The sequence below is a fragment of the Drosophila sechellia genome, chromosome 2R, assembly GCF_004382195.2.
Source record: "Drosophila sechellia strain sech25 chromosome 2R, ASM438219v1, whole genome shotgun sequence".
In the NCBI taxonomy this organism is placed as follows: domain Eukaryota; kingdom Metazoa; phylum Arthropoda; class Insecta; order Diptera; family Drosophilidae; genus Drosophila; species Drosophila sechellia.
In genome coordinates, this window is record NC_045950.1 from 4449976 (window position 1) to 4476040 (window position 26065).

General features: G+C 44.2%; 2 protein-coding genes across 3 annotated transcripts in view; one reads left to right on the plus strand and one right to left on the minus strand.

The window, feature by feature from the left end:
* The window catches only part of LOC6608140 (low-density lipoprotein receptor-related protein 1B), a 54365-nt gene that overhangs the window by 18185 nt on the left and 10115 nt on the right, over positions 1–26065 (plus strand). For both annotated transcript variants that reach the window (XM_032716944.1, XM_002032850.2), the window contains exons 2-13: positions 16354–16467; positions 19214–19339; positions 19420–19542; positions 19774–20025; positions 20090–20410; positions 20688–21064; positions 21265–22010; positions 22065–23132; positions 23201–24959; positions 25020–25315; positions 25381–25736; positions 25794–26062. In XM_032716944.1, coding sequence (XP_032572835.1) covers positions 16354–16467; positions 19214–19339; positions 19420–19542; positions 19774–20025; positions 20090–20410; positions 20688–21064; positions 21265–22010; positions 22065–23132; positions 23201–24959; positions 25020–25315; positions 25381–25736; positions 25794–26062 — 5807 coding nt within the window. The remainder of the gene's footprint in view (positions 1–16353; positions 16468–19213; positions 19340–19419; positions 19543–19773; positions 20026–20089; positions 20411–20687; positions 21065–21264; positions 22011–22064; positions 23133–23200; positions 24960–25019; positions 25316–25380; positions 25737–25793; positions 26063–26065) is intronic.
* LOC6608139 (protein nemuri) lies at positions 14620–15419 on the minus strand. The gene has a single exon (XM_002032849.2). It carries the CDS (start codon positions 15417–15419, stop codon positions 14694–14696), a length of 726 nt encoding a protein of 241 aa, XP_002032885.1. The 3' UTR covers positions 14620–14693.

Consider the following 26065-nt stretch of genomic DNA (forward strand, 5'->3'; position numbering starts at 1 on the left):
CATTTACGCAACGCTAAGTATGGGGGTAGCTTCACGCTCCCCACGAGGGATTGGGTTTCCCGGCTTGGCTTGCCTAGGTTGATTATGAGTTTTCTTTGAGGAAATTGGCAATTGCAAATCAATTTAGGCAACAACTTTGCATAAATCAAATGCTTCAGCACCGTCAGCTGTTTGAAATGTCTTTGGCAAATTGGAAAAGCGAGCGGGCATCTAGAAATGTCCTGGGTGGGGCTGGGAATGTTATTCTTTCAGTTTATTTGCCAAAAATGAAATAAGGAAGCAATTTTGCAAATTTACAGAGGGCCAACGGAAAAAGTTTTTCTTTTCTGCTCTTCCGGTCTTTGGGTCATAACAAAGGATGGAAATTGTGCGCAGCGGCAAATGCCAAGAAAAAAATTAACAGAATTGTACACAAATTAAGTAAAGTGATGCAAAATACATAAAATATGTGCTCCACAACCAAGCATTCGTTGTCTGTCGCAATTCGATGGGGTATTCGATGGCAGTGAGGGGTGAAATCAAACCAATCCTGGCCAAAACCCATTTGCGCCTTGCTATCCACACTTGACTGATTTTACTTAGCTCGGGCTCCGGCTCGGAATCCCCAAGACCTCCCACCACCACCACCACTTCTACGACAACGTCTCTCTCAATTCTCAATTCTTGGCTAACGCAAAGCAGCTCAAAGTGATTGATGGTCGAATGCATAAATTATTGATGGCCAGCAGACAATGCTTCAAGTCTGCTGAAGTTGGCCAAAGGCAAGAGCTTTAGTGGGTGAGAGCATAAAAATTTTGTCTAAAAAGGGAACGAACGATGTGCCAAATTGTTGAACAGTATGCTGCCCCTCTTTTTTTGTGGGTTCTTAAAGGTACGTCGGATTGAGTAAAAGCAAACTAAGGAGTGATTGAATAATAGATGCAATTGGTTTACAGCCACTAAAGCTGTACACTATCCTTGTATATAAGGAAATTAAGTACATCATGCTGCAAATTAAGTATATTATAACATTACAAATTTCCACAGATACGAACGTTGCCATGACCGCGCTCATTCTATCAATCACCCCCTTGTAACAGCTTATTCTACGGCTATGTACATTTTCCTGGCCATTCCTTGGGTTTAGATTGCGTCAAATGCCTTTTATAGATCTCTGCTCAATGGCTGAAGCGGACGCAAAAGAGGCGTAAAAACAATTTAAGCGTAATTTAAAGCTTAAAGTAAGCAGACAGAACGCAAGTCTCGGAGGGTTTGTCGTAATTGTTGGGTGAGTGATGATGGCAAACTTCGACAGTTTAATAGCCCCGTGGACGCCTGCAAACTGCTGCCTAATCATTCGAAATACGAAAAAATTCCCCAAGAAATTCACCATTAAAATGCCGTTCGAAAATGTTACAGCAAATGAACTGAAGGATTTAGTTTGGGGCCTGAAGGATGTGCTTGCAGCTTGAATTTCAATAGATTCTCAAGTGTCGAGTCCATTAAACTGGGTCAACTTAAGGTTACCATAAGCCTCTTTCCTTAGCTTCAAGTACCCATAGATTTTTTTAACTGATTGCAACAGTTTCCCTCTCTTAATTTTACCCCTTCTGTTTTCCTTCGCTTTTTACGCAAGTGCTCTAAGCCTTTGAAGCTGAGCAGCTTAGGAGCTTTGTAGCTTATGCTGAAAGCCTTGTGGTTCCTTACTCGATGCCCATATTTTGAAAAGGTAATAGCAACAACAATCTCTGGTTGTTTAAACTTATACCAGCTGCCAATCAATGGCTAGGGGAACAGGTTCAAGAGTTTGGGCGGGCATTCTATGGAAATTGAAATCGTTGGGCATAAGTTCCATACAAGCGTGATAAGAACACTTCACATGGCAGGGATTGACAATATGGAGAGAGTGCAATTGGAAAAAATCGATCGATTTGTTTGTCAAGCAATGTTATAAAGGTTAAATCCCTTTAAAATCATTTTCCCAAAGCAAATTGAGACATATTTTACCTAGATATTAATCCATCTTAATTAAGCTATTACATAATTGATAGCTTTCTGCCCTTTAACACTGCGCAATCCACTCATTTTTCAGTGAGAGGAAAAAAGTTATGATTTGAGATGATTGTTTTTTTGTGTGTGGAGTGTTGCGGTGTGGTAAGATGTTATTGACATATGTCACATATGTGTCTCAATGCCCTGGAAGAATGGAGCAGAGTTTTCGAGGAGGGGTAAAGTTGTTGAGCTGTCGAAGAATGTGCTCCAAATTGCCACATAAATATTTATCGCACATATCGGATAGAAGGATATCATTTATTCATTTACCCCAGAGACCGAATTTCCGCTTATGGCGTATTTATACATCTCTGTGAATTCAGATAGATTTACGACTTGCGAAAAGGTAATTGGGTTTAGCTACAACGGACAGCCAGACAAAAAGCGGGAAAATATGGCACATAGAAATTTGATTATCTGTATCGGGGAAAACGACCTGCCGAGTTCCCAGACACGAGGAACGTGCTTTTTCAGCAAACAGATCTGAGTGTAATCAAAGTTCAGCCAGAAGCCAAAAGGTTGCCGTCCCAGAAACAAAGCCATAAATAAAAACGAAAAATCTGGGCGAATTAAAACTTTCGCTGTGCTGGAGAAGTGCATATATATTTATTTTCGCAATCAGCTTCATCCGAAACGTCAAGGCTAATTTCAGTTCAGTCGGCAGTACTTGTAGAATGGATTTCTTTGTTTCCAAACAGAATCGCTTCCACAGGAATATCTCTGTAGTTCGGCGTCCAATTAAAACTTTGCCCCCTAATAAAACACAAAAATATTAAATATGCCATTTAATATGTATGCCTCGGCCTCAGAAAACTTGTCACTCAGCCGCTTTTCGTGTTACAGTTTCTCGTTCTCTGGCCCAAGTATGTAGTTCTCGAACTGCTTCCCTTCTGTCCCCAGATGGCCCAAGTCGTCCGTCTGTCTAAACTAGTTTGCTTGGTTGATTGACTGACTTGGTCTGCCGGTTAACGACTCTCCAAGCCTCCCAGAGATCGTTGGACGCGGCCCACGCGGAGCTCGGAGCTCCGCTGGACTTCAGCTTAATGGCTTAACCCAAAAGACACGGCTAAGAAAATCAAATCGAGTAAATATTAATGACAATGTCTGCGAGAGCACACATTTGGGAATTTAAATAAATTATTGCACATTTACAGCTCGGGCATCACATTAAAATGTGTTTGCCAGCATGGTCTAGTTATCGATTTTGGATCTAGATTGATTTCCAATGCGATTACATAGCCTTATCGCAGCCTCTGTGTGTGGGTTTGGGCCAAACTAAGTTGAAACCCGTGTCTGGTTAAAAATAGGAAAATGCGGAGACCTCTTGGCCAGATAATAAATAATGGAAGCGCGGCTCTTCAGGTGGGGTCTCAAGGCTTAAGGTGATATGGCAGGTTCTGCTACCAGATTAAATCTCTTATTTTCTTTAGCCTTTTAATACAGACTTTTAAATTAAATTCAAATTTGAAAGTAACTGTCTGTAATAAAAGGTAGAAGAAAAATAAAACGTGAGAGGACTACACAAAACAAAAAAGTCTGGGAAAGTATAATGGAACATATATTTGAAATAAATGACAGTTTTTGGGGTAGACACCCGAAAAAAGGTATTGTGCAACACAGCAGCCGCTTCAGTTACCAATAAAAATTGTGCATATTCCAACACTTTCTTACATTCACTTCACTTGTCTTAAACTCAAATCAATTATTCAACCAATTGTGGCAGAGGTCAGACCTTTTGCTTGCACAACTTAAAAGGTCTTTGGACTTGGCTTTCGCCTTCGAAAGTTCACACCGATCCAAGGAAAAAGTTCAAGTCGGCATTACCCTTTACCTTAATGAACAACAAAACCAAGGCAAACAAAAAGCGTTGGGACGAAAGCAAATCATGATTTGCGAAATCCCCTATTCCCCTTCATCGGACTTCAATTCTTCATTGTTTCCCAAGCTTAATGTGGGAAACTTGGCTGCAATTAACAGACTGCAGCGAGTGCAAGAGTGCAGGAGCTGCAGGAGCTCCTGAAACCCAAAACCAGTAACCAGTTAAAGCCATTCAAAGGCGCAAACAAAATCGGGAAAGCGAGGGAGAAGACTGAGTCGAGGCAGGAGCCTAACAAGTTGCAGCTGGCATCAAATTTCTGCATCTAGATTCTAGAATGACACAAAACGAAAAGTTGTCCAAAGGAGGAGCTGCAGTTCTGGCGCTGCATTCCGGCTCCTGCTCGGCGATTCCTCCTTCACTTCTGGCCCTGCTCTTTTGGCCAACACATGTCCAGGCCAGGAGTAGCGGAGGAGTAGTTGGTTACTTGGCAGGCAGCAGGCATCACCGACTTACGACACAGACGAAATGATAAGCCGGCCAAGTGCTCGCGACGTTCGGGGAATTTGCTGATATACATATCTAAATTTAAACATTACATGCGTGTGCTTCAGTGTATCGGTGCACACACGGATATTTATATATATATATACATAAATATTTATTTCATTTATCAGTCGTGATTTTGCCTTTATTCTCGTCGTATGCTTTGTTCAGGTGGCCGTTCTGAACCTGTTCGGTTCAACAGCAGCTCACAGCAGCAACTTCATGTTGGATCACAGGAAAAAACAGAAAGCAAGGAAGCGAGGAAGTTGGGGCAGCTGGGGTCCCAAGGGAATTAAGCTTATCACACGACGCATTTATACACTTTACGCAAAATCGAATTCAACTTCATTTGTTTATAAATATCGGAATGGGAACATTATGACTAATTATATCACTTCATGGAATGCTTTGATAAGCGTTCTCAAACGATTTAAACATTCCAACACAGAAAGTGTGCTGTTTAAGTTATAACCGACTTACAACTTATAATTCTACAACCCAAAAGTAAGCAAATGAACTTATGAAACGTATTGCAAAGCCAACCGGCAATCAGTTGCACAACTCAGATGAACAACAAAATACCAACAATCCGACCAGAGGTAGACGGACGGTAAATCCTGAACCCTGGTATCGGTCATTTTTGTCTGAAGGCCAAACCGCTTTCCGACATCCAGAAATACAGAAAAGAGAGCCGGGGACTCGTGGGGAATGCTGCCGAGCTGCTCAGGATGGTTTTAATATGTTCTCGAGGGTGATTCAATTACGTGGACTGCTCCTGTCTCAGTTACGTGGCTGTTGATGCTGCAGCTCTTCGGCTCTCCTGCTGCTGGTGGCACTGGGCAAATACGATGCACTGGAAAAAATGCAACCATAGGTTCGTAAGAATATGGAAGATTTTCTTAGTATCTGAAAAGTATCTAAAGAGTGTTGTGAGTAGCCAAACATTGTTTTTAGTTTAGTAGTAGTAGGGAATATTTCTCCATGTTGAGAGCTACCTGGGACAGGTGGAGTCAACTGTCTCTGTTGTTTTTAATGAGCGTCGGCGGGGATCTGCAAGAGGAGAGCGAAGAGGGGACGAGCGGGGCAGGGTCAGAGTCAAGTGCAGTCGAAGGGGTTTTTTGAGGGGGTCAACAACACTGTGGCTTACCAGACTAACCGCAAAATCGCTTTTGCTTGCCTCTGACAGATGTCCGTGAGTCAACACCGCTTCCACTGGCTGGCTGGCAGTCCGCATATCCTGGTCTTTAAAGGATTTCTGGCCAACTAGTTTTCGTTTAAGTGAAAATCATGTTCGTCCTCGTTATGCGCTGGTCACGTTTGTCCATTATTTTGAAATTTCCCCAGGCTGCGCTTTGGCAGTAATATTTTTATAATGCCCCTTTCGGCTTTGAGTGACAATTTGTGTTTGTGTGTATTATGATTATGATGCGGTGATGAATGACAATAAATGTTATTTACTGTATGCCGCTAAGTGCTCTCATAACAATTTGAAATCATCAACTGCCATTTTAGTAAGCTCTTTATCTTGAAATAAAATAATTTAGTTTCTAATTCAATATTAAGAGAAGAATTTATATCTATATTTCCTTTTTATCTTTGTTTATTATTATTGCATTCTTTTCTAAGAATAAATAATAATTTGTTTATAAATACGATTATTGGTGATTATTAAGAGAATGAATTTCGTTAAATAAAATATTTTTTTCTTTTGTGTATTTTGGTAAACGCCACATGTTCTACATCCAGTTCTATTTGAATTTGAATTGGACGTCTCAATTCCCATCTAATTATCCCATTGTGTCAGTGCCCCAGTGTTCTGTGTGATTTATGCCACTTGAGGGAACAGATAAAATAGATCAACGCCCGAAAAGTTTAATGCAGCTCAAGGCAGGGTACTCACTCACTCGCATTGGATAATTACAAAAACAGAGGGGCAAATAAAAATTATATTGTTCGGAGGCTCAACGGATAGCCCGCACTCTGCCACTTAGCTAATGAAAAGAAAGAGCCCCTAAGAGAGGAGCGAATGGAGATGGCGATGGCGATGGCGATGATGCCGATGAGGAATGGGGCGTGTGGCATGCTAAGTGTAATGGAAATTTTTCCCTCGGCCAACTGCTCCTCTAATCAAACTGAGGCCTAATTGAGGCCGCCACGCTCGACTTGCCCCTTACCCCATTCTCAACGGAGTGGCCAGCATTCCGCTGGCTCCACATCAGTATCCAGGGAACACGGCCGTATTGCGAGCAGTTTACGGCAGCACAGTTTAACATTCGCCTTTATGGCATTTTGATAGCTGCAACATCTTCTCTAATAACTGCTCAGACATTGGACAATGGGCTGCGAACGGCTGCGCTCAATTAAATACATCGATGGCTGTTTGCCGAAAATAAATGCTCCTTTACGGGTGTTTGATTGCTCATATAAACGCCAATTGAATTTGCACAACAATTAATTGCAATGATTGATTTTATTCGCCTGTCATGCAGCATTGGAATGGCAGGCAAATAATAATCATAATAATCAAAACATTATTGATCAATTCAACCGAAAATGATGCACACATAACCAAAGTCATCATGTTGTTGGATGCCTTAATTAACTAATAAGGTTTGTTTGCTTAAAAGGTATTTCTATTTTAATTTCTATTCATTAGGTTTGTTGTCATTCATTTTCTATAATTTTTAATAGTATTGCCAGTAATGCCCAGCTCTTAGCAAGTACATCTATCTATGTATATCTCTATCTATCTATCTATCTACTATCTATGATCTATCTATCTATCTACTATCTATCGATCTATATATATATCGATATATCTATCGATCGATATATCGATATATCTATCGATCGATATATCGATCTATCTATCGATATATCTATCTATCTCTCTATCTATCTCTCTATTTCTCTATCTATCTATCTATCTATCTATCTATCTATCTATATATGTATGTATCTATCTATGTATCTATCTATGTATCTATCTATCACCAGTCTAAAGCCCACAATGCCCACTGTGCAGTGCAACATTGTGCCATTTGGTCATTGTCACGTCTGCCGCAACTATAGAAGCGTGTGTGCCATGCCAACGAAAGTGTTGTCCGCTCCTCGGCATAATGGGATTCAGAAACGGGTGGGGAGGGCTGGATTGTCAGTAGGCCGTTTAACTGCGTCTAAATCCCCAAAATGCTACTGCTGCAGATCTGGTTGGGTGGCACCTGCGTTGATTACACGATGGGGGGTGGGAGTCGTGACATTGTAGGCAGACATGCCACTGAAAGATGATGTTCTTGCGAAAGATCCGGTTCTTAGTGGCTGTAACTATTTTTACTGCGATTTTCGTGCTCTGGTGCCTTCTTGGAGAAGGACTTACTTTCATCGTTTATTGCATGGGAAAGTTTTGCAATAATTTTTTATTTACTCGGCATCGCCCCCTCTGTGAAGCCACTAGTATTTTTTATTGCCCGGCAGAGTGGAGTGAATGGAAAATGGGTGAGGGTAGTTGGGGCAACCATTTTCTTTAGCCTTTAGAAACTTTGCCACTTAAAATATGCGTCGTGGCTTTAACTTTTTTCTAGCCCAATCCTTCTGGCTGGCTAATCACTTGGAGCGATTTTTTGCTGCCAATGTCAGAGTAAAAAAAGCAGATACACAGAGGTCAGAGATGAAGCCACGTTTGAAAAGTCATCAGCCAGGATCTCCACAAGTGCCTCAAAGTGCGGGCCACCTCAAAGGCAGCGGGAAAGTGCTTTATCACAGAGCCGGAAGATAGAATGAGTAACGAATTGTTCGACTAAGAGGATAATGTGGATATCTGGTCCCAAAAACATTGTCGCCCGGCAATCACTTCAGGCGAAGTGCCTGCACAATTCAAGCTGAGTAGTTGGGTAAATAAATTGGTTGTTCAACATGGCGTGTGTGTAATGCATATGTGGTTAAACATTGCGTATACGCCGGGTATGCCGCACAAAAGGCGAATCAGGCGTAAAGCTCTGTCAACAGCATAATGAAATCACCACAAATCAAACTAAACTATCATGCCGCTGATCCACTAAGCGAAATAAAAGATATACAATTGAAGTTAGCTTTAATTGTAGACTAAAATATTATATTTTATCTGCTCTAAACAAATAACTATAAAATTGAAAAGGTTGATACTTAAGTTTTTCTTTTCTTATTATTCAAATAGCAGCTCTAATATATCAGACTGGGTCCTTCATACTTATTGGTCGAAAGTGTTTAAAAATGAATAGAAATCATCGATTGATTGCCGTTTGCTGTGGTGGCAGCTGGAGTTTTTAGTGCTGCTGTAAATGCATTTATTGTCCTCGAGTACGACAAGTACATGACAATGACAGACACGACAAGCCACAACACCCACACCCACACCCACTCCCACATCCTTCCTTCCTTCCGTCCTGACATCCTTCCTTCCTGCCCAGAAACAAGCAAAATGAATTTGCAGTCTTAGGAGCTGGGAAATCAAGGGGAGACAAAAAGAAAATCATTTAAGGCCTGGTTGTTCGGCTCCACTCAACTGGCAGTAACAGAACCAACAACAACCATGTCAGCAAAAGAAGATTGATGATCGCTTACGTATAAATCATAGTGCATCGGATGGCAGGGAAAGAGGCTGCTCCAATAATATAACTTTTGCCGCAACTAGAAAATTGTGTTTATAAACATTTATGATGGAAATTTTCAACATCCAGAGGGAGATGGAAAACGACGAGAGGACCACAATTGCGATGATGATGGTGCAGCCTGTGGGAAGCATGAAAAGGCATCAAGTGCTTTAAGGTATTGACTCAACCCTAACCCGAAACTTGAACACAACATGGATCGATGGAAGGGTAAAGTTTGCAGACTGCAAAATAATGCTGCAATGCAAAAGTATGCATTGTCTGTCTCATTTTTTTTTGGAGTTTTGCATACGTTTCATTTTAATACACTATTGATCTAGAGCTTTCAAATTTATGTAAATAAATGTATCAACACGAACATATTCATGAAAACTATTTAAATTTAATTTTCTCTCCTTTTTGATTTACCCAATAATGACATTTATACGGTGTTAAAGGCATCATTGTTTCCTTAGCTCCATTTCTGCACAACTTTTGGCTCATTAATGAAAGTTTGGCCTTAGGCAACCGAAAAACATAGCAATAAATGCAAGAAAAATTGGTAGTACGAGTGAAAAAAGAAAGCAGAGGGTAGCTTATTCAAATATTTGCTACAAAGTTTTTCCTCAACTGCAAAGAGAAAGTTTTTCAGCCCTTTTGCAGGATTTCGTTCTCGCAGCTTCTGCATTTTGGTCCCTCGACAAGCGTTGATGATGCTGCAACTCTTTATGGTCCATCCAGATGCAAAATTATATCTCAATTTTCGGCAAAGGGTGCACTGGGAGGTTGCGTGGTCGCGTATAAGTTAAATAGTTTAGCTTATCATTTTTATGCAAAATGCTCAAAATATTCAGGTAGCCTCTAAGCTGAAGTGCAAATGCACTTCAGATGTCTAATATCGTAATCCCCTATTCTTTTCGCCTAACATGAGAGCTTACACAAACTTTGTCGATGGGAGAAGAAGTTCTTGTTTGTTTATGCGCTTCCCGAAAACAATTAAATTTAATAAACGAAATACTCATTTACAAGTTTCGTGGTTACAGACACAACAAATCCCTGGCGCAGTTGAAGTAAAGTTAGGGTTAAAGTTTTATTTTACTTATGGCTTCTAAGTGATTTGGCTTTTAGGAGTGCTCTCAGGCCCCATTTTCTCCATTTGGCCAGTTGGAAAGCACGTAATAAACTCGATTTAAGTGCCGAAAACATACGGCCACAGACAACAAACCGAGCGAGCAAACCGAAACCAAAAACGCCGGCAAAGTCCCATGTCCACGGCAAACAAGCCAAAGCCGGACACGGCTTTCTGGCCCAAAGCAATCCCCCATTTCCAACGCCCACCGCCCGCCTACTAAAACATGCAGTGATGCCAGCAAGCCATTCTGAAAAAATTAGGACCAAAAGAGAACAACTGGATGAAATCAAAATAGAATGGTTAGCAAACAATAAACTGTTTTTGCCTATGACAATGTAAGTTCTCTACGCGAATCCTTTTTTAAGTTTACATCTTATAAAACGGAAATTTATTTTAGTGATATTAGAAGATATATCTATTTTATTCGGTATGTTTAAATCTAAATGGCATTTATGGTACTGTTGTTTGTATCCTTTTCATATCCTACAAAAACTTCCTTCGTAGGACCCATTATATGAGCCCAATTTGGAACCAATTCCCGCATGCATTTAAAGTACATTTATGTCAATCACGCTCATTATGCGCACTCCAGTGCATTAAATTATGCATAGGGACATGGAGAGCGGCGCATGCGAGGATATTGCATCAGATTTCGCTGTCGATATAAATGAAAATTGAGACCGCAGTACAAGGAAGTCGAAATGCCAACGGAAGCCGCCATATTTGTGTGTACGGCCAGATGCTGACCTGCACCGCAGCGAGGGAACACCCCCTCACCCCCCACACAGGATGCAGCTCCGGCTTCCTGCTTCCCGCGGACTCCACAGTTTGCTCTTGGCCATGGCCTGCCGGAAATCTGCACCGCCCGCAACTCTCTTTGTCACCTTTCTCATGATTTTTATGCCAGGGGAAGCTGCTATTATAAAACAAGACAGGACGCTATAGTCGATTTCCTCGACTATCAAATACCCCTGACACAAAAATTCTTTAAAAATGCATTAAATCTATCGGTGGAAATTGCCAGAATACAAAAATCAACAAAATCAAATTTGAAAACTGTGGTAGTGATAGGTTTTTGCGATTTGTTGGTGTGGCAACATTTTGAATCGAACTTTTACTTGAATCTCGACTTTCATACATACTATGTATCTATCGATATGCGATTTCCCACATGCAATCCCAATAGTTGATTAGCGGGTATCTGATAGTCGAGGAATTTAACTATAGCGTTCTGTTTTTGTTTTGCCCCTTTAATTTTTTACACCGTTGTGGATTATGGGATTTGGAACTTTAGCTTCAAAGTAATGATTTTCTCTAACAATTCTCTTTTTTTTTAAATTTTTGTACTTAAGTTTTTCCCTTTTATATTATTTTCTCAGTGTACTACTACTTTTGTGCCGTATTAAACGCTTGTTAAAGCATCGATTTTTAAGTGGAAAATTTCGCTGCCTTGATGCTGCTCATTAAAAGTAAAGGCAAAAATGTTGTGACATCAAAAAGGAGTCTTCCCAGCGTTGTACGAATTTCCACAAAGTTTTCCATTAAAGGAGTAAAAAGATGAAGAGCTAATAGTAGCGAGACGGGGGGCGGCGGACATAAAAGTGATGTGTGAACTGCAAATTGCACGAGCTGACAACGGAAATTTGTCGGCTGGCAGCAGTGAAAATGTAAACGATATTCAAGAACTCCATTCCGAATGAGGGATGATGGCTCAGAGTTCTGCAGTAAATTTAAGCTTTCAATCATTAACTTTGTTGCGAATTTTATTGACAATTCTTTCTTTCAATATCTCAAGCGGCGGATTACCAATTTGCTTTTTCTCTTAGATCCATTAAATTGTTAAATGTACTTTTTTATTACACTACTAATTTGTAGTTCGTTAATGCGTTTTTATTTTACCAACTTAATTATCACTTGCCTTTTCACCCCTTTGTTGACATAGTTCAGCAATTTAAGAAATACTATTTATCCAAATTAAATTTAAATTCCAATTAGCCGACCTTTGTTTTTCGTAATAAACACCATTTGTCCTTAATTATGAGCCCTCGTCCACTGCAGTTGGAAGTTCAGGCAGCACACAATCCCTGAAATCTCTGGCTCATTCCTCAGCTGACAACTGCCGCTCCCGCAGACAACAAGAGACAACAACAATCACGGAAAGTTGTGTGTTGCATGCCCCGCAGGCGTGGCACGTACTCCTGCCAACTGTCAACGCGTCATTCAGCGCGCTAATTAAGTGAAAAACTATGTTACACACAGACAGCCAACGCGCACAAACACACATCTTTTTGACCCAAAAAGCAAACAAAAACAAGTGCAAAAAAAAGATGGAAAGCCGTCCACAAGGGTCACGACTAACTGGTACTCAGTCTGGGATACAATGTGGCATTGTGATCCAAGGAAGTAACGCGGGATTATTAAAGAAGTTGTTTTACAAAGGAAAATCAAACAATTTATACCTATCCTTATCTTATTCATATTCGTATTCCTTTTGAAATACATATTCATTATTCATTAGACAAACAATGCATATTAAACGCAACAAATATACCCTTTGACTGCTGGATATGAGGTGCGCGCAAAGTTGTTGACAAACAGGGAGGAGCAGATGAGGAGGTGGAGGAGAGATGCTGAACTGGATCTGAGTCCTGAATCCGAAAGTTTCTGTTTTCCGTGTGCGCCCACATAATTCGCAACAGCGACAGATGCAAATTTCCCTTCGAGCCCAAAAGGCGCTTAACCCGTTTTCCTGCTGATGGAAAAACAAGCAGAGATTCAGGGCAGAGGTCGCTTCGCTCGAAATCAGAGCAAATAGCTAGGACAAACGCTTTAAGGCTGTAAAAGTAATAGGGCTGCGTTAAAGATCCGCTTGTGGTTTAAGAGCCCGCTACGAAAAGGAGGAACCCAGTCGGAAACTAAAGCGTTGGCACGTCTGCCGGCCAAGAGTCAATTAAAATTTCTATTTGATTTGGCAAATGTCAGTGGCAGGCAGTCGTTGGCTGCCAGGCGCTAGCTGGCTGGCTGAAGGGCCGTGTCCTGAAACAGAGACAGGACTCACCAGCCAGCCCCGCCCACTCAGCCAAGCGGAGGAGCACCTGCCCATCCCCAGCCATCCACCCACATCGCATTGTGCTGACCAACTGCCAACAGCAGTGCAGACAGATAAGAGCAGCTCGAAATTGGCTACAGGTAGACCGGGTAGACAGCGCAAACACAGGATAACGTCCCTCAATGTTCCCAAAAGGAATTTCGCAAAATTGCAAGGGAGTGAAGCGAGGCAATAAAAGTTATCTTTAATTATGCGAGCGACCTCCTTTTCACTTAATTTTAACTGTAGGTGCAATCAGTTAGTAAAGTATTTATTGTTTAAAAGAATTCTTGCTTTGGGCGAAGGGACAGGAACATAATTTATTTTTAAGGATTTTCTATTTCAATAGCAAAGGATTCTCTTCTTTCCTTTTAATGAAATCCTTAAAGACACCTAACGGGAACTTAATTTCCTCGAATCCTCTGCGAAACATTCCCATTGACTCCAAAGAACTTTCTGCGGAACATCCTTAAACAAACGATTGGCATGGCGACGCTGTCAGGTAAACGAACCCAGTGCCCAGTGGCCAAGGCAGCCGGGCAAAAGATAAGCTGAAGGGAAAACAAACTGAAATTGAGTGCATCCTCCCAGGCAGATTTGGGAGTTGGAGCTGGCTCACTAACTGCAGCGGGAATCCCTTATTTTGATTTTATGTGGAGCAAGCACTAAACCTCAATGCGAACTAAATCAAAAAGAGGCGTAAAACTAATTTCGAACAGTGCAAAAGCCGCTAAACGAAATTGCAGCGCTCTATAATTTATGGGGTCATGCGAGCATACCAGCATAAATACATAAAAAAGCACTATAACAAAAGCGGAATAGCTGCGAAATTTATGACTTGCGGTTGCTACCTGGCACACACACACACATATACACACCTGTGCATGAGTTCGCGATAAAAACTTTCTCTGGCGAAATACGTGAGTGTTTGGTCCGAAAAGTATGCTACAATAAAGTTCATTCCGACGCAAATATCCAGCAATATTTGCAATTCGCAGCTGTTAAGCTCTTCTACTAAGTTGAGGTGCAAAACACATCCTGTGCAGAATTTGTTTTAAATTAATCTATTATTTACTGGGCTTAAATTTGTACTTTTTGTCGAATTCGATTGAATAAATTTGTTTCAGTTTACTGAATAGAAAACAAACTTCATGGTTCAGTGATTATTTCATCTGTCCAGCTTTCACAACCATTGTAATAGATTCATGGTATGAAACTGTGAGTAATTTTTTCCTAAGTATATTATGATTAACAGCTTTTTTGGCCTAATATCCTTTGAAAGTAGATATTCTAGGAAAAAGCAAGCTTTGTGAATGGAACCCTGGAAAATGTCCTTTTCTATATATATACATCGGTTGCAAGGAAGCAAGATTTTGTTGTGGTTTATTTATTTGGATTTTCGCTGCTGTTTTAATGAGTCTTAAAGCTGCATTCGTAGATGGGAGTATTTAGCCTTTAGGCCACCTTGTTTGAAGGCGCAACAGCTTCCTTGTTGGCGGTTGTTTTGTTTTTCTGACCCTGTCGCCTGGTTTTAGAGCCCGTTCGCCGCTGGCTACCGCTGCGCTTTGAAGGAGAGCGTCTCCGTTGGCCACGACGGCCGCGCTTTCCCCTGCCGCCGCACCTGCGGTTTCCCCTCCTGCGTTTGCTGCTGCCACGCCCCTTGCGTCGGCCCTTGCCGTTCCGCCTGCCTCCGCGTCGTCGATTGCGGACCTCTGCGCGTGGAAGTTCGATTTCCTGCTCCAGATCCAGCTCCTCCTCGTCCTCGCGCTCCTCAAGGTCCTGCAGTTCATCGACGGACTCCTGCTCCTTCGCCAGCTTGTGCTTGACTTCAGTCTTCGGCTTGGCGGGTGTGGTGTTAGATGTCACCTTTTTGGTATCCACTTTTGTGTTCTCCTTTTCAGCTTCTGTGTTTTCGTCTTCCTCCTCCTCACCATCCTTGATATCATCGCCCTCCTCGTCCTCACTATCGTCGCCCAGGTCCTCCTCGTGCTCCAGGATGTCATCGCCATCCTCTTCGTCCTGCTGAATGGCATAGTATTTGGCATTCAAGCGCTGGAGTCGCATCTGCTGCTCCAGAGCAGTTCTGCCCTGGACGTTGGTCCTCCTGGGCTGGGCCAGGGAACCTGTACCAATGCTGAGCAGCGCCACCAGGGCTACGAACAAGAGCCACTTCAATGACATGGCTGTTGGATGCGTTATGTTGCTGCACTGTCCCGGACATGGCTTTTATGGCGATCCAAAGTTCAGCTTTTGGGCGGCTGAGTAAACGAGTCGAATGCTTTTTGTTTGACTTGGGAAAGTGGGTCTTCTGGATCCGAAAATGCTGTCACCAGGAAGCTGGCACATTTTCGACACCCTCTTACTTATGCGCTAAGCAAATTTAAATTACTTTTTTATTGTTTACGAAATGCTAGCAACAGCTTCGACCGGCCTAATGATGCAGTGTTCCTGAGTCACGTACCTCGGCATTTGGCTTCCAGCAATGTGGCTCCGTTGTTAATGTTTAATTGTAGGCACGTACTGGCCTACAACAACTGCATAAACATTGAAATTATCTGGCGTTTTTGGAAAAGAGTATGGAACAGCATCGGGCTTTTTCGGTGGGTGGTGATGGTGTTTGGCAAGGTGGCGTTAACACGTCGCCACTCTGCATATTAAATGGAAAAATAATTTGGCAACCTTTTGGACGCAGCTGTGGATCAAGTGATGGAGAATATTATTGTTCGGGAATAATTTATGTGAGCGTGCCCCGGCGGCTGAATTGGATTAGAGTAATGCGCCGAAATCAAGGATAGAAATTGTTTTGCAAATAATGAAAATATGTCATATTTCATATGATTAGCTATCTGAATATTTATTGTCGCACCTAAGAAATCGTTTAAGTACAGGCTGTGGCACTCTAGCTAATCCCTAGTGTTGCGATGAATAGCTCTTTGACAACAATGGAACTATTTGTGATTAGCATAATGGTTTCGTTCGCACACACATCACCTTGCAATCATTAGTATGCAAACTGTGGCCGAGACTCGAATGATTGAATGGCTGGCTGCCTGCGCTTCCTCGTTCTTCCTTTGCATCCTGAGTGACCATTATTCCGTCATCTATCCCATTGCAGGTCCTTGTCCAGCCTCGTACTTCACATGCAACGATGGCTTCTGCATACCGATGCGATGGAAATGCGACTCCAAGGCCGATTGTCCGGACATGTCCGATGAGGGCAGCGAGTGCGGTGAGTATTCAATATGTTCCTCGATCGGTGTAAGCCCCCCATATGGGCTGTCATCCCCCGCTGGGGACATTAGCAGGCGGTGATTGCTTTATTATTGGTTTGGCTGTTTGGTCGGAACGCTTTTTCGACTATTCCCCGTGTGTCCGTCCTAATGACAGGTGGGGGTTGGTCGGGCAGTCCTAAAAATCCACCACAAATACATGGTCGAGAGCACCGGAGGAATATTCACCTGCTGTCCGCAGCAAATGCAATTAGTTGTCGGACCATTTTTGGGCCGAGAAATCCGTAAATTGAAAGCCCAGTTGTCATGGTCCATAAAAGCCAACTCTGGTCGACTGTCAGTGGGAAATTTAAGCGCTTGTCCTTAATTTTTTGTAGGGCTGATAAGTGAATAAGCCACAAGACTAAAATTAATGTGTAGACATTTTTATCTGCTCTTTTTTACACTCAATGACGACAGCGAACTGCAAACTGAAAACTGCGAACTGCAACAATTGCTGCTGGGTCGCCGAGTTCTTCTGGCATTTTTAATTTAATTTTTGTGGCACTGCAGCCGGCAGAGAACGACAACTCAGACGACAAATTGTCGGCAAATATTAATGCAACAGATTATAATAAATGTGCCCGGCACATCGTTGTCATCTACATTCGCCATTTGCCCAGCATCCCAGCTACCCAGCTTCCCAGTCTCCTGCCTTCTGTATGTACTGCCCCCTCTTGCCGTTCGCGCAATTTCAATTAAACACAACTGAACTGAATGCAGACATACTACAGGCACACACACCCAGAGTTATAAAGTGTTGTCATATATATAAGCCTCTTGATATATTGCATTTAAACTGGCCTCGTTACACTAGCGACAAAAAAGTTTCCCCAGATCCTCGGCCCAAATAAATTCCATTCAAATTTATACGCAACTTTTAAATGGGACTTGACTTAAATGGACCCTTGGGATTTAACAACTGTCAGTATCTAAGCATTGGCAATATTTCAGTTGCTACTTTTAAATGAGCGAATTGGAGGATTTAAATTGATAACTGAAGTTCGAACGAGAAATGTTACATTGAGCTTAACATTTTAACCTTTTGACCCATCTTTCACTTTTCGTGCTTTGCTCATACTTGTGTCATTTTCGAGTGTATCATCTTTTACGAGGTGTCCTTCCTCATTTGACTGCAAATGGAATGTTCCCATAGAGCAGACATTACGAACAATATTATAATATTTTCCTGTTTTCCTAGAGTCATACATTTGTGCTCCTTGTGAGCATTTCAGAGATGCAAATTGCTTGACACAAATAAGGGGAACTGTGCAAAGAAAAATTCAAATAACGCGTCGTATTTTCTCCGCAATGGTGGTCCAAATCAAAGGCAACCATGACAATGCCTTGACAGCGGCCGGGTGGCATGGGTGATCCTGGAGATGGGAATGGGTGGACTGGAGGAGGACGGAGGACGGAGGCGACCGACATGCGCGACTATAACCATAAAAGCCACATTGGCAACACATGGGAACGGCCAAAAATATTTTGCTTGCCAAGAGGTTAAACTCCAGAGACATCCATTGGACGTGTCCATGTCTCCGTCTGCCGTGCTTCCGTATTCCCGTATTCCGGCATTCGGCTATTCGGGTGTTCGCGTGGCAATTTGCATGGCGCTGGCGGAAGGCAACACGGATATAATACGTAATAAGCCCAAGGGCATGCAGTCACCGGGTCCCGAGGAAAGTTTAAATTTTTTATTTTCCCCCGAACCCAGGGAGCAAGGAGTAAGCGGGCGAAAACGAAACCGGTACCAGAAATTTTGTCAAGGGAGTCGTGGAGTCGGAGCCGTGGGATGCTGACCACCGCGCGAAATTGGAGGGCGGGAGCAGCGCAAACTGGAGCCCGGCAGTTATTTAATCAACCCGGGCCCTCGAAAATGGTCAAAAATTATGTTGCCGGGCAATTGTTAAACATTTTCAAGTGCCACGGGGAGTTCAACTAACTGGATGCGGCGAAGTCAACTCGAAAAATTAACGTGCCATTTAGCGAGGCAGTATTTGTCACAGTTACTTTTTCGTGGTCTTTCGGGGGTTGGCCATTGTCACCCCCTAAAATGAGAATGAAACTCATTCGCTTTAATAAAAGCCGAGCTAATTGGGTAATGACCATGAAAGGAACGTGGAACAGGGAGCAAGGGGACACTAGGGGTATTTTCCATTCCAGAAAGCCACCAGATGGTTGCCAAACTAATTTGCTTTCCTTTAAAGTGTATGTGTTCCCATGGAATACAACTAGGTGTGTTAACTGATGGTTATTGGGAGACCACATCTCCGTTTTCCCCGTTCGAGGTTGCATGCGGTCTAATACTTTTTCGATTTCATCGGGACATAAACTATGTACTTCTTAAGCCCCATAACCACATTGATGACACTTTCCGCTTGGCTCGCCCAACCCCCAACCAATTATAAGTGCCAGGGTTATATAGTTATTTCTGGGGGTTTCCACTTAAAGCGGGAGTACAAAGTTTTATATCTGCCAAAAGTTGGCCACGACTGCCCTTGTTTGCGTGTTATTTACGATATCTCGCGAAATAATTCAGCGATTTGTACGAACAACAGCAGAAGCAACTTTTTGTTGGCCGAAAAGCGGACCAACGAGCAACCAGCCCCAAGACCACTAACAAACCCCTCCATAAATCTTCATTTCGCTTATTGTTATTGTACGGGAGGAGTGTACTCAGCTTGGTTCTCATCCGTTTTCCAGCCGGAGCGCCCAAGTGCAACGAGGGCCAGTTTCGGTGCGGAGTGAGCCGCCACTGCATCCCGAACAATTGGCTCTGCGACGGGGAGTTCGACTGCGGCAAGGGCGACACATCCGACGAACTGAACTGTAAGTAAGCCGCGGGCCTGGCCACGCCACCATGCCAACATGCCACCCACTGACCACCGCCTCATTTGCCTCCCGACCAGGTCCGAATGGTGATACGCCCAAGTGCCGCGCCTTCGAGGGCCAGTGCCTCAACGGCGACTGCCTGGAGTTGTCCCGCTTCTGCGACGGCCGCTGGGACTGTGATAACGATGAGCTGCAATGTGGTAAGTGCAGCCGATCAATTCGGCTAATTGGGCATACAACATGCTGTTCCTAAAGTTCCTAAAATAAGAGCTATTAAAATTGTTTAATATTTAGTTATACTGCGTGGTTACAAAGTCGTAACTAGTTTAATAAGATTTCATTATTCTGTTCTTATTCGGTGCACACCATTTTGGTTCTTTAAAACTTATCTTTCAAATAATCTCATAACGATAATGTCCACTTCTGAATAGATAAACAGAACGCTGCTTGTGCAGCACTGAACTGCAGCTTCAACTGCAAACTGACGCCGCAGGGGGCACGCTGCTACTGCCCCAAGGATCAGGTGCCAGAGTCGTCGAACTCCACCCGCTGCGTGGACTACGACGAGTGCTCCGAGCCGGGCACCTGTGACCAGGTGTGCCGCAATACACCCGGCTCCTACGAGTGCTCCTGCGTCTCCGGCTATGCGAAGACCAAGGGGAATCGCTGCCGGGCCATCAATGGTAAGGTCCACAGAAAAACACGCCAGAGCAGATACACATCCGGCTAATCCCTCTCAATTTATAGTGCCACCAACGGAGCCGACCACGCTGATTTTTCTTTCGCGGGACGGCGTACAGAGTGTTGGAACGAATGGCGAAGTCATCGGTCCCCCGGGGGCAAAGGATAATGATAAAGTCACGGACAAGGATGGCGTCGGAAGTGAGGAGGAACTGCTGCTCTCGCAACCCCTTCGCTTCGTGCACGCCTTCGAGGTGTGGCATCGGAATCGCACCCTCTGCTCCCTGCTCTTCAGCTGGCCCGAACTGCAAATGCGGTGCCAGCGCGTCGATGACGCCCGGGTTAACTGGACACTGCCCTTCTCCTCGTTCGTCTCGCCGCAGCAATGTGAGTGACCGTTTATCTTGACCCCGATGAGGGTCCTTGCAGAGGGTATTCCGGTTCAAAAGTAGAATTCATTGCCCAGTTGCATTCGCTTAACTTTAGCTTCCTATCTAAACTAAGTGTTATATATTGTTTTTCAAACAATATTAAAGAATTTATATCATTATAAGTAATTATTAAATTGATATCCGATTATGATAGCTAATTATCTAGGTGTTGATAATGAAAACTGAACCTGTAAGCCTAGGAAAACTCATTTGGATCTATTTTCTCCTTACAGTTTTCACTGAGCTTCGGCTGGACTGGCTGTCGGGTAATTGGTATTTGGTCAGCGAGGACGACGGCCTGGTCTATCTGTGCACAAATGCGATGACTTACTGCCGGGTGATACTGCAGCAGGTGGACCCGCTGTCATCTCTGGCTCTGGACCCCACCAAGGGCTTTATGTTTTACACGGATTGGACGCCCAGTTTGTCCCGTTCGCTGCTTGACGGCAGCAATCGAACTGTTTTGGTCACCGACCAGGTTTATCACCCGAGCAGCGTCACATTGGACTTGGCTAACGAGTTGGTGTACTGGATTGACATCTACAAGGATGAGGTTAACCGTGTTGACTACGAGGGTCGTAACCGTTGGACCCTCAAAAGGCCACTCGATGTAAGTACTATGATGCGAATATTTGACAATTTTAATATTTCTTTAATTAATTAATTAACCTAATGAATTATTTTGGTCATGTCTTATATAACAAAGCTTAGTTGGGCGATTACAATCGCTTATTTCCTTATTAGCCTTTCGTTTAGCATACGTTTTGGAGCTTGTTCTTTATCTGATTATTTTTGTATCTCATTTTGTAGTCCCCAGTGCCATTGAAGACCATTCATGCCGTGGAGGTTTTTGAGAATTCGATTTATTTGGCAGCCTGGATGGACGCGTCCATCGTTGCCCTGGACAAATTCTCGCTCAAAACCCGCATCCTCCATTCGAATGTGAGCCGTGGAGCCAATTTGAGAATTTTCCACCGCCAAAAGCAGCCCGAGGTGGCTCATCCGTGCCGAGATAACAACGCCGGTTGCAACCAGATCTGTGTGCCGCAATGGACGAAGGGATTCGCCAGCGCCAAATGCATGTGCACCGCCGGTTATAAATTGCACAATCAGACGACTTGCCTTCTCTCCGCCCTTGACAAGTTCCTTGTGTACAGCGACAAACATCTGGCTAGGATCAGCGGCATACCGCTGGATACCGAGCAAGTTCAGCAGCTGGAGCAGATCGGCGAGCAGCCGGATGTAATGGTGCCGGTATACAATGTATCCAAAACACTGGCCATTGATGTAAATGTTCGAGGCAAGGTGGTCTTCTATGTGGTTGCTGATTCAGGTGCGAGTCCATTCGGAAATGGTGAACCCTCGTGCAGCATACGGAGCCAATCTCTTAATGGTAGTGTCTCGCGACTGCTGACCCAAGGTCTTAAGAGGGTGCACGCCGTGGCCTTCGATTGGGTCAACGATCACCTGTACTGGACCAGCCACAAAAAAATGCAGGTCGCCCCACTGAAAAATTTGAGCAAAGTGCTGACATTCAACACTGACTGTGATGCCATGTAAGTTTAAAGACACCGAAATAAATGTTATCTAATTCGAATCTTATTTTCAAGGTCGTTGGAACTTGACCCCACGACCGGACTGCTCTACTGGTCGCAGTGGGGGTCGCAATCCTGCGAGGCCGGCATCTACAGCGCCTGGATGGATGGCACGCACAAGGAGTTGCTGGCCAAGGGCACCAGCGCGATGCCCATGCAATGGCCACGCAGCCTGGACGTGGATCGACGCACAAAGGAGCTTTACTGGTGCGATATTCGACTGAGCACAATTGAGCTCATGAGGCTGGATGGCACCGGGAGGGAGGTGCTATTCAAGTCGGACCAGTTTCATCCGTACTCGATAGTGCAGAACAATGGACTGATATATTGGGCAGACAACAAGAACTCCACTATTCTGCGCTTCCATGCGCATCAGGCCAATCTATCAAGCACATTTAGCTCAACAGTGCACTTACAGAAAACTGGAAGAGCTGCAGATCTGCGGATATTCGACATAGCTACACAACCACTGCCCCAAACTCCAAGTGCTTGTGCGCAATCAAAGTGTCCGGGCATGTGTTTGAACACACCGAAAGGTGCTATATGTCGATGTCCCGATGGTTTCACACTTAACGGCACCGGAAGCCACTGCATCCCCCAACTGGCTCCGTCTCCGATTCGTCCTAAGTGCACGTCTGGTTACATGTGCCGCAGCACGCGACAATGTCTCGACAGCAAGGACATGTGCGACGGCTTCGAGGACTGCGAAGATGGCAGTGACGAGAGCTCTGATCCGAAGGGACCTTGCAATGTCAATACCTGTGATAAAACCCATAACTTTGTTTGCAATGGTCGCTGCTATCAGCGATCGCTGCTGTGCAGCTCCATTCCCTACTGCTCGGACGGAACGGATCAGGCCAACTGCCACCAGAACACCTGCAATAGCAATGAGTTCACTTGCCAGAAGAGTGGGCGCTGCATTCAACTAACTTGGGTTAATGACGGAGTGGTTGATTGTGGGCCCGATGATGATTCCGATGAGATGTCGGAAACGATCTTTGCCAGCAAATGCCCGGAATTCGATTGTAACAACGGGCGGTGTCGCCAGTTTGCCGATGTCTGCGACGGCATTGATAACTGTGGGTAGGTTCATCCTGGCCTAACCTTTCGACGTTTATAAAATAAATAAATATTCTGTTTCCTTTCTCTAGAAACAATGCCGATGAAATGGAATGTGAGCAGGAGTGCGAACACGGCGAGAAGTATTGCCGGCCCATTGGATGCTATGGCGAGATGCACATGTGCGATGGGATCCACGACTGCGTGGACTTTAGCGACGAGGCTAACTGCAATCAGACCAAGAGCGATAACCACCCAGTAACTGGGTGGAAGGAGCTGGGTGAGTGTGCTCCTCTCGAGTTCGCTTGCATGGATCCGTTCGAGTGCATTCCGGACTTTCTGCGCTGCGACGGCATTCCGCACTGTTTCGACAAGACGGATGAGTTAAACTGCAGTCATATCAATACCAGTCGATTTGATATGAACGAGACGGTGATTTGCGAGCACCCAGATCGGCTGTGTGGCTTCTCAAAGCAGTGTGTAACAGTGGATCAGCTTTGTGATGGAAAGAACGATTGCGAGGATACCACGGACGAGGGCTTTCTGTGCGCGGATAAGCTGTGCGATCGCGGGCACGAGTGCTCCCATCGTTGCCATAACACTCCGGAGGGATATATCTGCTCCTGTCCAGACCACCTATACCTGCAGCCAAACGGAAAGCGCTGCAGCATGCAGCACGCCTGCGATCACTGGGATACTTGTTCACAGGTGTGTGAAAGTAGCGGTAAGGGTTATGACTGCCGTTGCTTGGATGGATTCGACTTGGGCTTCGATCGGTTCACATGCAAAAGCACCGCTCCGGATGAGCCTTACGTTATCTTCACCAACAGGCAGGACATCAAAGGCATCAACCTAAAGACATTAAACGTGGGCAACTTTTACAGTTCCCTAAGGAATATTATCGCTCTCGATTTTTTGTACAATAACGAATCCAACGTTGAGATATACTGGACGGATGTGATAGACGACAAGATTTACAGGGGTCATCTGGTGGGCGAGAGTTTGAGAAATGTGGAAGCCGTTATTCACTCTGGACTTTCCACTACCGAGGGATTGGCCGTTGATTGGGTGGGGAAAAACCTATACTGGATTGACTCAAATCTGGACCAAATCGAGGTGGCAAAACTGAATGGAAGCTTCCGACGAACGCTGATCGCTGGAAACATGGAGAGCCCGCGAGCCATAGCCTTGGATCCAAGGGAGGGTCTCCTCTTTTGGACAGATTGGGATGATAACTCGCCCAGAATTGAACGGGCCAGCATGTCGGGCGATGGAAGACGCATGATCTCTACCAGTTGGCAGTTAAGTGCAGGATGGCCCAATGGCTTGACTCTGGATTACACCCAAAAAAGAGTGTATTGGGTGGATGCCAAGTCGGACTCGATTAGTAGTACCATGTATGACGGGTCCGAGCATCATGTAGTACTGCGCAACAAAGAAATTCTCTCCCACCCATTCGCCATTTCTGTGTTCGAAAACTACGTCTACTGGACAGATTGGCGAACCACATCGGTTATACGTGCCAACAAGTGGAATGGAAGCGATGTACAGGTGCTGCAGCGCACCCAGTCCCAGCCTTTTGGCATTCAGGTTTTGCACTCCAGTCGACAGCCCTGGGATCGGAATCCGTGTGGCGAGAATAACGGAGGATGTTCCCATCTTTGCCTCTTGAGTGGAAGGGGCACCTTCAAGTGCGAATGTCCCCACGTAATGCGTCTAGATCCAGCCAATGAACGTAATTGTGTTCCCAATGAGCAGGTTCTTCTGTTTGTTATGGTGGACGAGATTCGGGGCATTGACTTGCATCAGCCCAATCACCACACCATACCGACTATTCGGCAGTCTCCAAGGGTAAATATAGCATTTAAATGTTCACTTTTCAAAATATTTATTAATTATTGATATTTAAAGTTGGTCGCTCCACAACGCATCGATTTCCTCGTAGACGAAAGTCGCATTTTCTGGTCGGATATCCAGCAGAATGAGATCTCGAGCGCTGGAATCTCAAACGGCCTGATAGAGCCCATAATTAACACCAACATTGAGAAACCCTATGGCTTTGCAGTTGACTGGATTGCCCGGAACATGTACTTTTCATCTGGCCAGATAAAGTGCAATATTCTGGCAAGTAACCTCAAGGGCGAATTTGTGTCAATTATTCACGAGGATCTTAATATGGTGGACAGCATTGTCCTGGATCCTACCAAGTAAGTCATCTGCTCTTTTGTCTACAAACAGTGACAATCCTGACACCATCTTTTTATTTCTGCAGTGGCAAAATGTATTGGATACACTCTGCGTCTGATGGAAGTATGTCCCAATTGGAGCAGTCTAATCTTGATGGCTCAAGTCGTTCGTTGATCTATCAGCACGAGAACAATCTTCAAAGCTTGACAATGGACTTCGATTCTCAGCGGTTGTACTATGCATACGACAATTCGGGTATTGCCTATTACGACATTCCAAGAAACGAGACGCGAAAGGTACTGGTTGCCAGTCCTATCACATCGATCAGTTCCCTGACTGTCTACAATGGAACGCTCTACTTTCCGGAGAATATTCAGAGTGTGATCATGCAATGCGAAAAGGAAGCCTGCTCCAACATGTCCTATCTCAGGGTCAATACGAGTAAGCGAATCCAAGACTAAGATATTGCTCTTTATTCATGCTTACTTTCGTTTACAGAGAGCATTCAAAGCATGAAGATATTTTATGCGGACGCCCAGACCGGCTCAAACACCTGTGCCGAGTGGGCTTATCGCGGTGGCTGCCAGCAGCTTTGCTTGGCCACTTCTTCTACAGATCACGTCTGCCGCTGTGCGCTCGGCTACGATGTAGAGCCGAACAATCCAACCGGTTGTGTTCCGCGGGCGGAATTTATTTTCTACTCCATCGATGTGTTGCAGGGCGTGGAAATGATCGACCCATCGGAGCAGTTCGACACGCCTTCTCCGGTA

What these genes read in the sequence shown, in the direction of transcription:
- LOC6608139 (XM_002032849.2), bottom strand. Translation starts at nt 15,419, where the DNA reads ATGTCATTGAAGTGGCTCTTGTTCGTAGCCCTGGTGGCGCTGCTCAGC.